The sequence below is a fragment of the Nipponia nippon genome, unplaced genomic scaffold, assembly GCF_047370975.1.
Source record: "Nipponia nippon isolate SJK-2023a ecotype South Korea unplaced genomic scaffold, ASM4737097v1 scaffold_3, whole genome shotgun sequence".
Taxonomy (NCBI): Eukaryota; Metazoa; Chordata; class Aves; order Pelecaniformes; family Threskiornithidae; genus Nipponia; species Nipponia nippon.
In genome coordinates this window covers 60,383,701-60,399,897 of record NW_028262347.1, presented here as the reverse complement: position 1 = coordinate 60,399,897, position 16,197 = coordinate 60,383,701, and the positions used below count along the sequence as shown (strand labels likewise).

General features: G+C 43.4%; 1 protein-coding gene across 1 annotated transcript; it reads left to right on the top strand.

Moving 5' to 3' along the window:
• The first annotated feature begins 6,234 nt into the window (after positions 1 to 6,234).
• On the top strand, positions 6,235 to 6,801 carry ASCL4 (achaete-scute family bHLH transcription factor 4). Its single transcript, XM_009474160.1, has one exon. The coding sequence runs from the start codon at positions 6,235 to 6,237 to the stop codon at positions 6,799 to 6,801; it is 567 nt and encodes a 188-aa protein (XP_009472435.1).
• The last annotated feature ends 9,396 nt before the right edge of the window (positions 6,802 to 16,197 follow it).

The window sequence follows — 16,197 nt, the reverse complement described above, 5'->3', positions numbered from 1 at the left end:
CTGCTCCTGGTTTTCCACGCGGTAGTCCCAGCTACCTCCCTGCTTTCTCATCACGCCCTTGTATTTGCTGTCATTAGAGGGCTGCGTTTCACGGCCTCCAGTACCATCAGCCCATACTCCCCAGCTACCTTCTGGACATCAGCTGCTGTTCAATTATGTATGATTTACGGCTCATATGTACAATTCCGGCTAAGGCTACATTGCAAAGGAATCTCTTCATGTGCGCAAGTAGTTTTGTAGCTCGCTTTTGCCCGTGACGCATGGATATTCATCACATACACTGCTCCGATCAATCTACAAGTTCCTTAAGTGCTGGGGTGAATAGCCGTTTCCTCAAACACCGTAATGTGCTTCTGTAGTTTGATCGTGTCTGATGCTTAAACGATGCCTCATTTAATGAGACCTCCCTTGATAGGATGTCTGCACAGGAGGAAACTTACGGTATTTTTCTGCCCGCTCCCTTTTGATCTAAAGAGCCTAAATGTAGGATCTGGAAGCATTGTTTCAGTTCAGTACAAACCCATCGGTTCTTCTAGGGGTGGAAACAGGCTCTCCTCATTTGGCTTTAGCTGTCAGAAAGGTAGACACCTGGTATATGGTGGTTCTTCAAGCTCTCTCTGTAGCTGAAGGAGAGGAAAAGGCTGCCCCAGAGAGTGCTTCATTCCACCCTGAGGGAGGTGTCTGAGAAGAATCCCCTTTGGAGCTGCCTCTCTGTGTCTATGGCCTGTAACTGGGACCTGCGTAATTAGTTTAATCTAAATATATAACTTCTAGAGAACTACATTTAGGCAAAGTAAATCCAGGTCTCTGTCATTCGTGACCAAAAGAATGACCTCATTTAGTTTACCACGTATCCCACAACCTCTCCTGTTCTCCACTAAGCCAGAAAATCCTTACTCTAACTATGATCGAGTATATCTGTATAGGACCACAAACATTATTTCATCAAGTCAAGAAAAAACTCAAGTCCTCAGGACTGCTAAGCTTGTGATGGGGAAGGTTATCTGTGCTTCGTTTGGATGTGTGTAGTGCCACATAGTCACATCATTGCTGCTAATACTTTGCATCTTTCCTAGAAACTCCAGCAAATGACTACAAGCCCAAAGGTCTCTCTCTTCCCATTGCATTCCCTAATACACAGGGGATGACTGGAGACCTTACATTTTCAGTTGTCATCATTACAACTTTGCAGTTATAATCAGTACATTTCAGTTCTGTCCTGAAACACTAGGTTATACCAAGCCCTCAGCTTGTCTTAATGCCAATTATGATAGTGTAATTCTACCGCAGAATTGCCCTGGCGCTGAAATCCTTGCGCTATTTCAACTATCTGAGCTGAAAGTAATACTTTGAGCCTATGAACCAGATTGGATGTAGTCATACGCAGATAAGAGTCTTTTCTCCTACTGTCAAACAGGAGTCCTCTGAGATTCCAGCTTTTTTTGTAGTCGCTTTACTCCCTTGAATGAGTGATATCTTAACTACCAGTTTAAAGCACAAGTATCAAAGGAAGCCAGTGATAATATGAAGTGTCACCGAATGAGAAATTAATCTGAGTCTACAGAGATGTACTCTGCACACCCAAGGTATCGTGATAAAACACGTTTGAGAACTGTTTCTTCTGCAAGGGAAGATATTTTTTATATACCAAACACTTTTATTATATGTGAAGTGTTTTGATAAGACAACTGCACTATGACCCCGAACGCTTAGTTTATTGACATTTATAGCGGCACTTGCTGCGTGAGGAACAAATTACAGAGCTATTTTTCAAGTTATCTTCAGATCCCGGAGACGTACTGAAAGATAAGGGAGACTTATGAAACCGCAGGGGAAAGAGATGCAGTAAGCATGCTTAGTCCTTCTCTGTAGCATGCGTGGCAGTCCCGGCTGGGCCATGCCCACATCTCGACACCATTAGTTCTCTTCTGCTATTGCAAACCTGCCCTTGGGCTCTTTCTCAGAGCGAGCAGAATTACACTGGACGCAGATTATGCAAAAAGCAATGGTTGAAGCCAACACCAAAAATCCACATTTCTCACCACCTTTTATCGACTTGTCAGCACTTCGCAGGCCCATATTTTGGTGATAGTCACAGTATGAAACCTGGGTAGGTTAGGTGCAGCTCTCACTTCTAGCTATAGAGCTGGAGAGTGATGGCCCATGCTAAGGGATAAAACAGGATTAGAGAGGCACAAAACTGTTCAATCTTGTGTTCCTGAATCTCAGTCTAAATTGCAGTTATTACTGTAATTCTGTCGTATGCAGCTAACATGAGAAACTGTTAATTTCACAATTTTATATCTGTTAATAAATCGCAACAGCCCAGACGAGCTATGATATGTATAATAAATACTAGAATTTAGTATAATTACAGCACAGTAAAATATAATAAATGCAAAATGTTGTGAGGGTTTCTTTTTAAAGTCCTGACGTATTTTCTTCTTCCTCCTTCTCAGTAATGTGTTCACAGAGAAAATACTTGAGACATCATCTCTTGGGAAATAGGCGGGCTTGCATGTGTTCAGCTGACTCTTGTGTTTCTACTAGAATATTTCCACCGATTACTTTTATTTCAGATGCAGAGGGACACAGTGTCAAGGAGAATCTGTTGCTTTGAGTAATTCAAAGTAATTCAAAGCAATCACTGTGTAATGTCAGTAGTGTTATTCATGATTCTTGTGGGAGCGTGAACAAGTTGAGGGTTCTTTTGTACAAAGATTACATTCTTGTAGATATTGTGTTAGGATATATGCAATTAAAACCACAACTAAGCTATATCTGGAAAGAAGATGCCTCAATGGTTTATTATTAGGTATGTCAGAAATATTTTCTATTAGTTTTAGCTGGGTAATTAAGTGCGTACAGTGAAGTAAAAGGAAGGAGAGAAGGAAGGGAACCTGTTTGAATGCCACAGGCAATGGAGTATGTAAGGAATGTCCCAGAGTCCCTATTTAAACTTTGTATTAAAAAAAAACAACAAAGCAAAACATACAATATAAATAGAAACAGCACAACTTCCAGAACCTCAGAGCCTGAATATCCTCTTGCAATAGTTTTGAAGCAGGACTTCTCTGCCATTGTAGAGCAGCGAATAACACCTGATTTGTACCACCTGGAAAGCAAACCAGGCCATCTGCTTCTTATCAGCGTGGAGGATATTGCATTCTGGAGTCAAAGCATCATCTGGGCAAAGGTGTGAAGAGGAGTTAATTGGAGAAACAGTGTAAAAAGAAGATCAAAGGCTTTTCTTAGAAGAGGGACATTATCCATGTAGTCTTAACTTACTCTTAAAATTAAAAGGAATGTGTATTAGCCTTACCCTTTGGTGGGCTAGTCGTGCTACTTTCACTGACTCTGCATGTGCAGACAGGTTGAGAAGGGTCTGCTTTGTGCAGAGGTTGGCAGGAGAACGATACATTGCTTTAATTCTGCTCGTGCTCTCAGCAAGGACCTTCAGCGAGACGAATGGTGTGTTGGCCTTGTGCTGGCTCCCTGCCCAGGGGCAAATCCCTTTCCGATCAAGTGACATTAGATTGTCAAGAAGATAGAACGTTCAACAAAAGCCTGTGGCATATTTTCTTATTTCTCTTGCACAGAAACAAAATCAGACGGCAGAATCCATTTGATGTGAGATCAGCTTCAATCACTCAGATTAACAAATAACATTTACTTGTAATTTTTCTTCAGGTATTTCTCTAAAGAATTAACAACGTGGATTTTTCTGTAGGAAGAGCAGATGTCTGTTTAGCACAGGTGCAATTCTGACACTCTGGGAAGTGCCAGGGACCTGCATTTACAGTAAACATAGAAAAGAGGTCTGGCGGCAGGGAGTAGTGCATTTGCATGACAGAACTGAAACGTAACCCTGCCTTTTGAACATGGCTAGATTTCTGGCAAGGTCATGGAGGGCTGTGAAACATTCTGGCATTTGAGACCCCCCAAGAGGCATGCTTCCATTTCCTTACAGGAATACCGCCAGAGAACAGTGTTTTAAATCTAATGATGGACACAAATCAAACATCCTTCTCCTACTTCAGCTATTTGCTTACAGGCCAACATCCTCTTTGTTTTAAGAAAACTTTAAGTCCTGGCCTACCTCAGTGCTACAGTGAATGAGCTATTTTCATTTAAGCATTCATTTCTGAAAACATTTCTACTTGGAGACCTTTCTGACAGCAAAGCTTATAGTGCAAGTGATATTGAAAAGCCCATACTGTTCAACCATTTCCAAAGGTTTTGTAAAAGGCAGAAAGGCTCTCCTGATTATTTGATCTGAAATGAGTTGTACATACCATGGGGCGTTCCCCAGTAATTCTTGCCTCACACCCATACCTTCCATCTGAGCTATGGCACATATTTTAGAAAGACATTTAGTTGTGACTGGAAAAGATCTCAACCCCTCATGAAATGCATTAGCCAACTCTTAGGTAATGCTACAAAACCTCCAGCTTCAAACAGCAGCTCTTGCTAGGCAATGTCAGTGACGGAGGCGAAAGTAGATGGATAGTTGCCCTGGTTTTTGAGCCATTTTGGTGCTGATCCTGCCCCTGGCGTAAACCAGGGTCCAGGATTGTTCTCACTCATGTCTGTCTGGAATGCTCTGCCTGTACGTTCATCATACTTCGAAGATTACCGTTGTTTTTCGAAGCTGCAGGATAGGCCAGCAAAGATAGAAAGGCTGACTTGAAAATGCACGCTGACATCATTGCTGCTGGTTTCTGACTCAGCAGAGACATAGATGTGTTTCTCGGAGTGGAGGATGTTGTTACAGTTACTCATGCTTCTGAGGCAGTTTGGCATGAGAGACTGAGCAGGGCGGAAACTTTCACTTTGAGCAAAAGAACAGTTTTAATAGAGCCTACGTGCCTGTACCTTTTCATGTCTGTCCCTTCCCACAGCTCTCCCAGGCCAAACGTTCAACTCAACAAACTGTTGGTGGCAAAAAAAAGAAGTTCAGTTAACTGTGAAGATGCGTTTTCAGAAAAAAATATAACTATGGAGCTTTTGAACACCAACGTGGGAAAAGTCAAAGACCCTCCAGTTCCTGCAGAAGAAGATCCTAACACAAGAGGATATTGTAGAGGAAAGGCACAGATGAGAACATTATGTCGTTATACCGCCAAAAGGCCTTGTCTTGTGTCCACCTCTTCTCCTCGGCAAGCTGCAGGCAAACTGGAGGATGCAGCACAGATCTGGCACAGCCAAGAGGGATTTTTCAGCTCCCCAGTTAAAGCAGTGTGTCGGGTCCATCAGGTAAGCCAATAACATCTAGTGATAGCTACACAGGGGGCAATCAGAGCATCACCTGTGTATTTGTTTATCTGAGGCAGGTGCTCATCGTGATGACCAGAACATTCCTGCAATGAGCAGAAACACGCAAAATGTTGAAGATTTTTTTGAAAATGCTCATGTTCAATTTGTGAAACACTTCTTGAAAAAGCCTCTCTTCGGGCAAAGAAAGCAGTTTTCCTCTTATGCTTGCACGTATGCATTCTTGATCTGACATGACTTGCAACCACAAGAGAGCACTCTTTCCTTTGAAGATTTCTCAGCTTCCCCAGAAAGCTAGAGACATGCCATTTAAGTTTTGCAAACTGCTTGTGAGCTGTTTCAGTTAGACCAGAGCAGCCGAAACAACAAAGCTTGCAGTTGTCTTTTGGATTTCATTGTGAAAAGCCTTTGGGTAGTTTTCAGATGACAGAAGATCCTTGGTTCCTGAAAGGGAGGAGTTCTGCCAAAACTTTGAAGATCCCTGTAAACTTTGCAAATTACCCATCTTTTGGAGACAATTATATCAAACGATATTGTGGATTACAATACATGAGAAGAGCCTGGAAGATTATTTATGTTTGGCATTAACTCTTATGGTCATAATTTCAAGCGGAGAGAAAAGGAATACACAGGAACCCTCTTATTATCTTTTGAAATATGAAGATCAGAGGAAAAGAAGGGTTTAAAGTGTGGAGCGATGGTCCTCAAAACCTGTCTGTAAATTAGGTGGCATCCTACATCTATAAAAACAACAAGGCTTAGAGCTGATTTCCAGGCACAGAGTGGACCTCATGAGTCGTTAGCAGTGCTTTGAGATCTGAGTTTTTATACACCGCGGGAGGAAATTGCAGCCTGCGGGGCAGAGCACCTATACAAATGTTTCCTCCTTGCTTGGACTGATACAAGACTTGGAAGCCAAATTCAGGAGCTGACATTCCACTGGTGAGAAAAAAAAGAAGCATGGACAGCAAGAAAGATGAAGATGGACTATTGAACAGGATTGCATTTCCAGGAGCTATGTCCCTGGCTAACAGCCATGTGCATCCCCATGGGGTCCCCCTGAGAGAGCCCTTTGGGGTTCCCTTCCATCTGGGCCCGTCTTACTGGGAGCAAGCCTACAGCGGGCACGCAGGTCACATCTCCTACATCCCATTCCCTGGCTACGTGGGTGTCTATGACTATTCCTTTGAGCCTGCCTTCATTCGAAAGAGGAACGAGAGGGAAAGGCAGCGGGTGCGCTGCGTGAACGAGGGCTACACACGCCTGAGAGAGCACCTGCCCAAGGAATTTGCTGACAAGCGCCTCAGCAAAGTGGAGACCCTGAGAGCTGCAATAAGCTACATCAAACACCTGCAGAGCTTGCTGGACTGCCATCCCTTAGGGTCTAACAGTAAGGAAATGCTCTCTGCCAAGGAGCTCCCAGAAGCTCCCAGTCCTGGTCCCCCGCGGGAGTGCAACAGTGATGGAGAGTCTAAAACCTCTTCAGCTTCATCCCCCTACAGTGAATTTGAGGAGATGGGCAGCTAGGAAACAGCCTCTCTGGAGACAGAAACCTTCAAGTTCAGCTGGAAACCAGATCTAAAGCCCTGGGGATTTTTCTACAGTTGAAAATGAATACCAGGAAAAGGGAAAACAGCTAGGGGGAAAAAAAAAAAGGTATTTTCAATCTGTTGGAGGACTTTAAATGTTGTCTGTACAAAACCTAAAGATGATTCGTAAGCAAACAGAGATCTCTCAGGTTGCTTCAGCTATGTTACTATACTTTATTTGGATTGCTAAAAATGAAGCAACTTTTGCATTCTAGTTTTCATTCAGCTTTTATTCTGTTCATCTATTTTCTTTCACCTTGCACTCGATGACACAGCAAAACCAGATAAATCCATTTCAGGAAATCCCCCTCCCCTTTCTCCTGCTTCCTCCTGTAAGTTTTATTGTCTGTTTTTCCTGACTGCTAACCTGAGATGCACTGGGTTGCAAACACTTGGACTGGGAAAGGTAAGATTTAGATAAAATGTCTTTCCCTAAAATTTTTAGAAAGCTCACAGAAATACTTCTATTTCTGAAAAGACAATTTTTTAATATAAATAAGGCTATATTTGGGAATTAATTTCTTTTATGGCATCTTCTGAAGTGTAAGAAGCAACTCATACATTGGGCACTGGCTATTTGGTGATTATTCGAAGGATACTTTTCAGGAAAAGAAAATCTAACACTTTCATTCTAATCAATGCTAGGAAGAGGGAAACGGAGTTCTGTAAAACTGCACCTTCAAAAGCAAAGCTCCGCTCATGATACTGAAAAAGTGTTGCCAGCCTTTTTCTTTCTTTTCTGAAAATTGAGTTTGTGGACAAAATAGTCTTGATATTGTGTCTTTTTGACAGGTCAGAGATTATATGCTTAGAAATATGTTCTTGTAATGGTTAGGTACTGGTGTGTACAAAAAGGGTAACATTAAATATATCCGTTTACATCTGCATGAAAATGTAGGTATTTCTCCTTTTGCTTAGAATATTGTGTTACTTTTTCAAAGAATGCACCTTTTAAAATTATTATCTCAAAATCTATGAAATGTTTAATTTGGACCATACTTTCTTAAAATGAGAATTTTTCTCCAAATTGCTCAAAAATCTTCCTTTCTCAAAAGCCAGATTTAAATAACATTTAGCTATGTGCTTAAATCCCATTCTGAATATGGGGTAAACTCTTTCTTACCCACACACTTTCCACAGACCTTTCAAACTTTTGCTTTTTTGTCCTCACGTTGGTGAAATGGTTTTGAATCTTTTTGTCTTTGCTTCATGATATGCTGACTGAACACCTGAAAAAATACTTGTGTATAAATAAGAACAAATACTGATCAAATACCTCAAAATGTGTCCATACATTTCATTTAAATAAAAAATTGAATTAATCCAGGCTGTGGGTTTTTCTCACTTTCAGTTGATAATGGAATGGGACAGCACTGTTTGCAGGAATAATGAATTTTCAGCAAAGAATAGAGAAAATGGATAGGAAGTAAATATGAACGGCTACCTATGAAATAATTTTTTAATCTAGATTCTTAAATCTAGATAAAGAGCAGGTTTGTGCTGTGGGCATCTAATAAAAATTATTGGGTATAAAAATAGGCTGCTGATTTCTAGAAAAATACTCTGATCATTTATACACTTTTAACTATTGGGTGCCTGCCTTCAAGTACTTGCAGTCCAAGTCTGGGTCTAGCTATTGCTGGAGCTCCGACCCCAATTATTTTTTCTTAATTTACAGCCAATAACCTTGAAAAACAAACACATGTAGGCAAATCACACACAGTTCAGAAATGGAAAAAGCCTAAATGAGTTGTTCAAATGACTTGCTGCAAACTGTTCGCTCAGCTTGACTGTACTGAAGCAGCCCTGCTAAAAATGCCCATGGCAGTCACAGGCTTCGTTCTTTATTCTTTCTGTGGTAGCCAGCTTCCTTTCCTAATGATTATTTTGTTTTTCTAAGGGCTGTTACTTTTGCAGGGTCTGTTTCCCAGACCCAAAAAGTAGAAGTCTAGTTACCTGGACAGTTCTCTCTAAGGATCCAGAGCTGAAGCACTCATTTCTGAGTGCGTAAGTGTTTATATTTGTTATCCAAGGAAAGGGAGAAGGGCAAGGTAATGGTCTGAATGTCTGATTGAGATCCATTATTTTTTGGCTTTTTTCCTTCCCTTTGCAGTCTCTGACAAGAGATTCAACCTCTCTCTGCCTCAGTTTTGAGATTTCAGGAAATACAGCAGTGCTGCTGCTAACTGTCAGTAAGCCTGAATTGCATTTCTCCCTCAAAGCAGAGATTAAATCTTTGTTATCTATGAAAAACATACACTTTCTCAGAGTACCTGAGACAAATTCTGTGAAACATGTCATTGTTTGTAAAGCACTCTGAAGATGAAAAGCAGTTAATATACATATAATTACAGTAAATAGCCAAATCAAGCTGAACCACTAAAAATAAAAGTGACCAGAATGACTGTTACTTCCTGGGCAGGAGCCATCAGATAATGCCCCAAATAAATGTTTTGGTCAGATGGCTGTCACAGAGATATATCTAGGAGCCATAACCCTCTGATTTCCAAATCCCAGAGAGATGGTGCAGCATGCCACCTTCTCCATGATCAGCTAGTTAGGCTGGCCAGAGAAGTGGACTAGGTCATGGCTCTGCCCCCTTTCAGCTTCATCTCACGTGGGATGTTCCTCAACGGGAGTCTGACCAAGTGGAGAGCATCACACCCTGGACCTGTGCTTGGCCGTCGCCACTGTAGGGTGTCTTTTCCCGTGTGAGGTGCGGGCTCATCTGCTGCACGTCTAGGTGGGACTGGTTTATTTGTTGCATATCCTTACTAGTCTGCAGTCAGAATCAAACCCAGATTTTGTAAAATAATATTCTGGGAAAGGCCTCTGGACCTCAAGTGAAGGAGACTGGTTAAAAGTCTATATTTCAGTAAAACTGTAGCTACTTTTTTTTAGATTATACATCTTTAACAGTTCTGGAGATGTCCTTAAAATACCTGCGAATCCAACCTCAATGCTGAAGATGCAAAAGCCAGAATGTCACATGTAGCTTAATTTAATTTTAAAGGAAAATTAATTTCTGGATGAAAAGGTAATTCTTTCTGTGGGAAAAATCTGTCACAGGTTGAACCACTCTCCTTAGGAAAGTTGTACATTTTTATTTCTCGCAGTTCCTGTTGTCATGCAAACCTCTTGCACACTTTTAGCACAAGGAAGTAGAAAACAACTCAAGATTTCCCAAATATGGATCAGTGCTTCCTACAGGCATCAACAAAGGTTTCAAGTGAATGCTACATTTCAAAAGCTTTCGTAAGCTGTTTCTGTCTAGACAAAGGTTTTCTTCAAAGCTTCTAAAGTGTATCATTATCAGACTTTGAAAGCAGACAATGATCCAACTTGTCACCCTGAGAATTAAAGTTTTAATAAAAATGTTGACCAGAAGAATTCTCTCCATGTGGCGCAATTACTATTTACAAGAAAGTCGAACGCTGATATCCCTAGGCAACCGTGCTACAGCTTTATCAAACTCCTGCACACCAAATGCAGACACTTTAATCTTTCTATCAAATGTGAAAAAAACGCACATCTGAAGTCTTCCCTCTTCTTCCATTAAATTACAAATCCATTTGCTCCTTGATATTATCAGCATTTTAAAGATGTGTAATCCTGGCCATGGGATTGCTTTTAATCCTGTAATAGCTATTTAGCTGATTTCTTTGTAAAAGCCCATCCACACTCCTTTCATGTTATATTACCCAGTGTCAATAACATGGCCAAAGAAAACCAGAAGGTACTATAGAAAAGTCATGTTCAGACAGTAAAGCAAGGGCCAGTGGGGGCCAATTTATCTCACTGGAATAAATGAACAGGGAACATCCACATGAAAATAAAGAATCTTTGAAAACGTTTGTCACCAGCATACTTGGGAAGGAGGCAAAACAAGATCCAAAACATTTTGAAGAGAGACTCCCAAGTGGTACCAACAGGAGAGCCCTGCTGAGGTTAGCTGAGGTCAGTCACTATAGCTGAGCAAAGTCTTAGTGAGTCTCTCCAAAACAGAGTCTAAGCGAATATAATTTTAGAGGGTGCTCATCACTCGTAACCCTCAGCATATAGATACATGGCTACAGAGTAAGAGGTAAATTTGTTTCAGACAAACGGGGGGCAGCAAAATGGTAAGACTGCAGCTGTACCTAGCTCTTCTGCAAGGATGTCTAGCTGTAGATGTGGAAGCTCTGTAAACACAAGATGAACAACACTCTCCATCAACCTGAAGGTGTGCTTGTAAGTAAAAATCTGCTATAAATGCTCACTTTTTTCTACCTCGCTGTGAATATGTCCACTGAAAGAGCAATGGAAAAGTTCTCCAAGTTGCCCTTACTGGAAGAACAAACTAGAGGAGTGAAGGTATTTCTAAATGTAGGTGTCTCTCCATATCTCAGTGGATCTCCATATGGTGGATCCAATGGTGGATCAAATACAGAGAGGGGTCAGGCTAGGATGCTGGTGAAATGAGCACAGACTGCCAAGAACATTTGTTTGGAATTTACACCAGTCTGGCAAGGTGGCACTGCTCAGAAGATGTCCCAGAGCTGGCTGAAAATGTTATGACTCAGCTACCCTGAGCCAAGACCCTGGCAACTCAATAGGAACCAGCATGTTCATTTAGTGTGCTGTGCAAGAGACTGGTAGTGCTTTTCAGGAGTGAAAGGGCCACCTTTTTTTTGTCATCAGAGTGTCCTTTCCCCTACCCACTCATATCCACATTGTATAATTATTCCACTGACCCTGAGGTCTGATCAGCATAGCAGGCACAGCTAGCTGGTGGGTTGGGGACCCAGCACCCAGCTGTGCTTGGGTGGCAGTGGGGTTCGGGAGAGGCAGAGGATGGCAGGGTGGTAAAGGGCTGTTGGTTCACTCTGGGAAGGAGATACTTGCCTAGGTGGGTGTTCGGATGGAAGCTACTGCTCTCTAAGAGTGGGATTCAGCAGGCCCTGTTTTAGCATCCACACTTCAGTAGCCTTACCCTCTTGTATCACTCAAAAAATTCTCATTTAAAAAGCCAAGTCAAAAAGTGGGCCTGGGAAAAGAAGACAGGTGCTATTTGCAGTGCTGTAGTACTCAGCTCTACTGGGGGCTTACCACAAGGGCTTGACAGGAGCAAGTCTCCCACTGAAATGAAATGAGCTCTTCTGGCTGGATGAAGCTCTGTGTGAAAGTCACCTGGTGGCACACCTAGGCTTGGTTACCAATCACCCTTGTTGCCAGAACTTGTCCCTCCGTGGCCTGAGCATGCAGCATGCACGCAGGGTACAACCAGCACCATGGCAGCTACTTGAGTATATGAAGGGTGTGGATAGTTGCCTTTGCCAGGTCTGGGCTGAGGGTGAGAATAAAGATTCAGAGCTATAGTCTGGCAGTGAGGTACAGCCTTGGAAGAAAAAACCTTTGCCCAGTTGCAAACTGAGTTGAAAAATGAAATGAACGACAACTAAAACCTGACTCAGTACAGGTATGTGTGGAGGCTGGGTTTATTGGATACACTTCAGAGGAAAAGCACAAGAAAAGATTGGTTTGATTGGTTTCCCTTTATTTGTCATGATTTACACAAGAAACATGGTAAGTGCATGTGTACAAGCTGGAAAGGCTGGGGCACCCACGACCCAGCCCTGGAGCAGAGCTCTGCCACTGTGCTTTTTCTGGGGAGACCAGGAGCCTCGTGCAATCCCACACCTTGCGAATCCAAGACAAAGCCCGTTAGTGGTTTTTTGTCTGCTTTCCAATGGAAACAAAGCTTAGACTATGCTCTGTGTGTGAGACATCCCGTCTCCAAAAGCTTCTGAACCTCTGACTGATTTTCAGCCAACCCGCACAGGAAGAGAGTCTTAAAATGCAAATCAAATTTCTCAATTTTTTAATTTTCTTTTTTTTTTTTTCAGAATAGGGGTTGGGCAGAGGCAGAGAGCCCAGCTTAGGGCTTATGGCTCTGGGTGATGAGCTGTGGCGCTTCACGCTGGGTCAGATTCCCGTGCCACTCAACTGCTGGAGGCCACAGTCCCTGGGGCAGACACAGAGAACAGGCAGTACGTCTGCTTTTTAGCCACCTCCAGTCGTAACTGGGTGTATTCATGTAAAGTGAGGGTATTTGTCAATGTCAAAACACCCATCTGTGAAGCTGGGTGGCTGAAGACTCCGATTCATTACCACCGCTGTCTTTAGATATGTCCGAAGGGGCCAATACCCCCAAAATTGTGGGTTACAGAGGTGGAGAGCAGCCAGCAAGCCTGTATTTCACTCTGAGTTCCCTCGCCCTTTTTCAAAAGCTTTGAAGCCGGGCTTGTAGGACTCGCTGTCATTTCAGAATGAGCCTGCATTTGCTGAAGCACCAAGAATAAAGCCTATGTTACCATGGACCTCAGGTTTTATCAATTATGTTTTTGCAGGTGCAGGAAATGAAAAGATATATTGGTATGGAGCACATTTTTTAGCCAGGCTAAAAGAAGCCCTAAAAGAGAGTCCATACATCTCTCTGCCAGTTTCCCCCTTGAAAATGTTGGAGACCTCTTGGCTCACTTCAGATATGACTGCAGATAGAGGTCTTAAAGATATGAAATTCCTACACGGTCCATGCAGTCTGGAGCCATCAGAGTAGAAAGACATGCCAAATTTGAGTCCTTACAGAGGGGAAAGCTAACGCTGAATTGTCTTTTCAGTTTGACCCGCTTGATGGTCAGCCAGCCCATGGGCACCAGCTAGCCATCAGCGGGCACACGTGCTTTGCGCTAGTATAACATGCTGCCTCTTGCCTGTTCTACTGCAGCGAGGGGATGAAAATGTAAGTATTCTGAGGGAGTTTTGGATTTGGGAGGGGGAAGCTGAATAAATGGACTGTGAGAGGCTGAAGGGTTGAAAATGCAGGGAAGGTAGTGGGCAGTGAACTCTGGGAATGTATAACACAAATCCAAGCCAAGCTGCATTTGCTGTGCTTCTCACAAAGCACCTTGCTTGTCCCCGTGATTTTATTTTGATGCAGCATGGCTCTGGGAATATATAGCAGATTTTTGTGTTCTAGGGCTGTCAGCCATCAGCACTGAATCCTAACCAATCTCTTCCATCTGCACCGAGATCACAAAGAGAACAAGTAGTTACAAAGAAATGGAATTTTCACATCTTTTTATGTATTTGCTTTACTGCCAGCATTATGCTATATTAGGCTGCTCTCTAGATGTTGCTTTTTTAAATTTAAGAAGCACCGAACAAGTCCCAGGCTCAGCTGCAGAGGGTTTATCCCAGGGGAACACTCAGGCGGATGTGATGTGTGCATCCCCACTCCAAGAGGTGTTAAAGCTCACTGGTGCTTAATGAATGAAACCAATAATAAACTGTGTAATGTATAAGTGAAATAAGCAGATGTACAAACACAGGCGTGTGTGTTGTGGTGTTTGTGCACGGGAAAAGGAGGAAGGATGGCAGGGGGGAGGGAGAAAAGAAAGTGGGTTTGACATGTGGTACACTGCTTGATATCAAATCAGCTGCATGGCTGAAACAAGGGAAATAGGAACAAATTAGATATGACACCTTTGGGGAGGATTAATTCCTGAAAAAAGAAAAAAAGACTTCAAGATAATATATTTGCAGGCAAACCCTGTGGAGATATAAAAAGGCTGTGAGATTTTGCATAGCAGAAATGCTAATGAGAACAAGCAAAGCAGCAACTCTCATGGACCAGGACTTAGAGGGAGCCATGGGCAGTGCTAGAGAGAGGCCTGACTCGCTCCCTGGACCCACCACCAGCCAATGTGGGTGTCTTCCACCTTTTAAAGTGCTTTTCTCCTTCCCCCAGCATATTCATCCTCCTCCACTGGGAGGGAGGAGTGCTCCTGCCCCTGGAGCACTGGCTTTGCATTTTTAGCCCAGGGGTGCCATGAGTTTAGGGAGGACTCAGCTTTGCCTCTTGAGGCTTTGCTCACTTCAGGCATCCCTCACAAGCTTGGCCACGATCGGCTGCATCTGCTGTTTCTGTCACGAGGCAGAAATGAGAGGTGGGGCAGGCTGGGGCTGAACTGCAGGGTGGGCCTTAATCCTGAAGGAGGAAAACAGAATAGTGGGGAGGGTAAGAGGAGCCCAGCACCAGGACGAGAGCTGTGATGAGGAGCGTGGAGCAGGATGGAGGCCAAGCACAGGAGGTGTCTCTCTTAAGTGACTAGTTGCACCACTGGCACCGCTCTTCCTCCCTCCTCCTCTGTCCCTCATGCCGTGAGTCTGGAGTGCTGCTAGAAACCATGGGGACATTGCACTGGGCATCACAGGGGAAAAGGAGGGCGCTGGCTCTGTGAACAGGGATGAGGGGACAGGGACAAAATCTGTAGCATGAACGTCCAACTCAACACAGTAACACATCTGTTAGAAAGAGGAATCAGAGAGCTGTGGGCTAGTCATGCTCTGCTGGTCATGATAGGAAGCTTTGTCAAGCTCAGGACTATAGGAAGGGCTGTTTCCTGTGGCTAGTGTTTTTCAGAGGGTGGATATAGGTTTACATCATAGTGATAATGCCCAATTTCTTTACATTTTGCCATTTGTCATCGATCCCCATCGTTTTCCTCTCCTCCCTCCTGTCTGCCCCTGTAGCCCTGGCTATTGCTATAGGGGCAAGGGTATAGGGGCATGTCCTGGCTGTGTATTTTGTGTCCTTCTCATACAGCAGCCTGATTTTAGCACCCCTTCTTGTTAACACCTCTCTGCTGATCACATTACATGTGGCCCTTGATGAAGATGGACGTGCCTCGCGGCAGCTGGGCAGGAGCTGGGCAGGGAGCTGCTTAATAAGCAAAATTTAAATTAAAATAAAAAAGCCCAACCCCTATCAGAAAAGAAGCAGCAATATGATTTGACCACCAGCCATTGTGTAAAAATGACTGAGACCACAGCATTTGCATGACAGTGAGTCTGGATGCCCGCACCTGAGACACACCACATTTATCTGCCCACCATCACTTCTCATTCGTCTTTTCTCATTTATCATTGCAAAATACCTCCAAGCGTATTTCTTATTGAAGTGCTGAGCAGTTGTGAGCAAGGTGTGCTCTAGCTGGGGAGTGGAGGGGATGATTACAGAGCTCAGCCCACCTGCCATCAGGAGCTGAGTGATAAACCCAGATTACTTTAGCCCGGGGTTTTCCCTCTGTTTCAACAACAGTGTGGCCCTCCTTTTGCTGGGAACACCAGTAGATCCTGCCCCATCTCACTGGAAAATATCACTGGGTTGCCCCTATACTGCTTTACCAGGAGCTGGTTGCAGCTGTGGAGCTACCATGAGCTCACTGGCCTGCTTGTCCCCTGGGTGAGTGGAAGCACCTGAGTCCCCTGTGCTCATAGATAAATCTGCCCT

Bases quoted from the DNA above. Each gene is read 5' to 3' on its own strand.
- ASCL4 (XM_009474160.1), top strand. From the start codon at position 6,235: ATGGACAGCAAGAAAGATGAAGATGGACTATTGAACAGGATTGCATTT.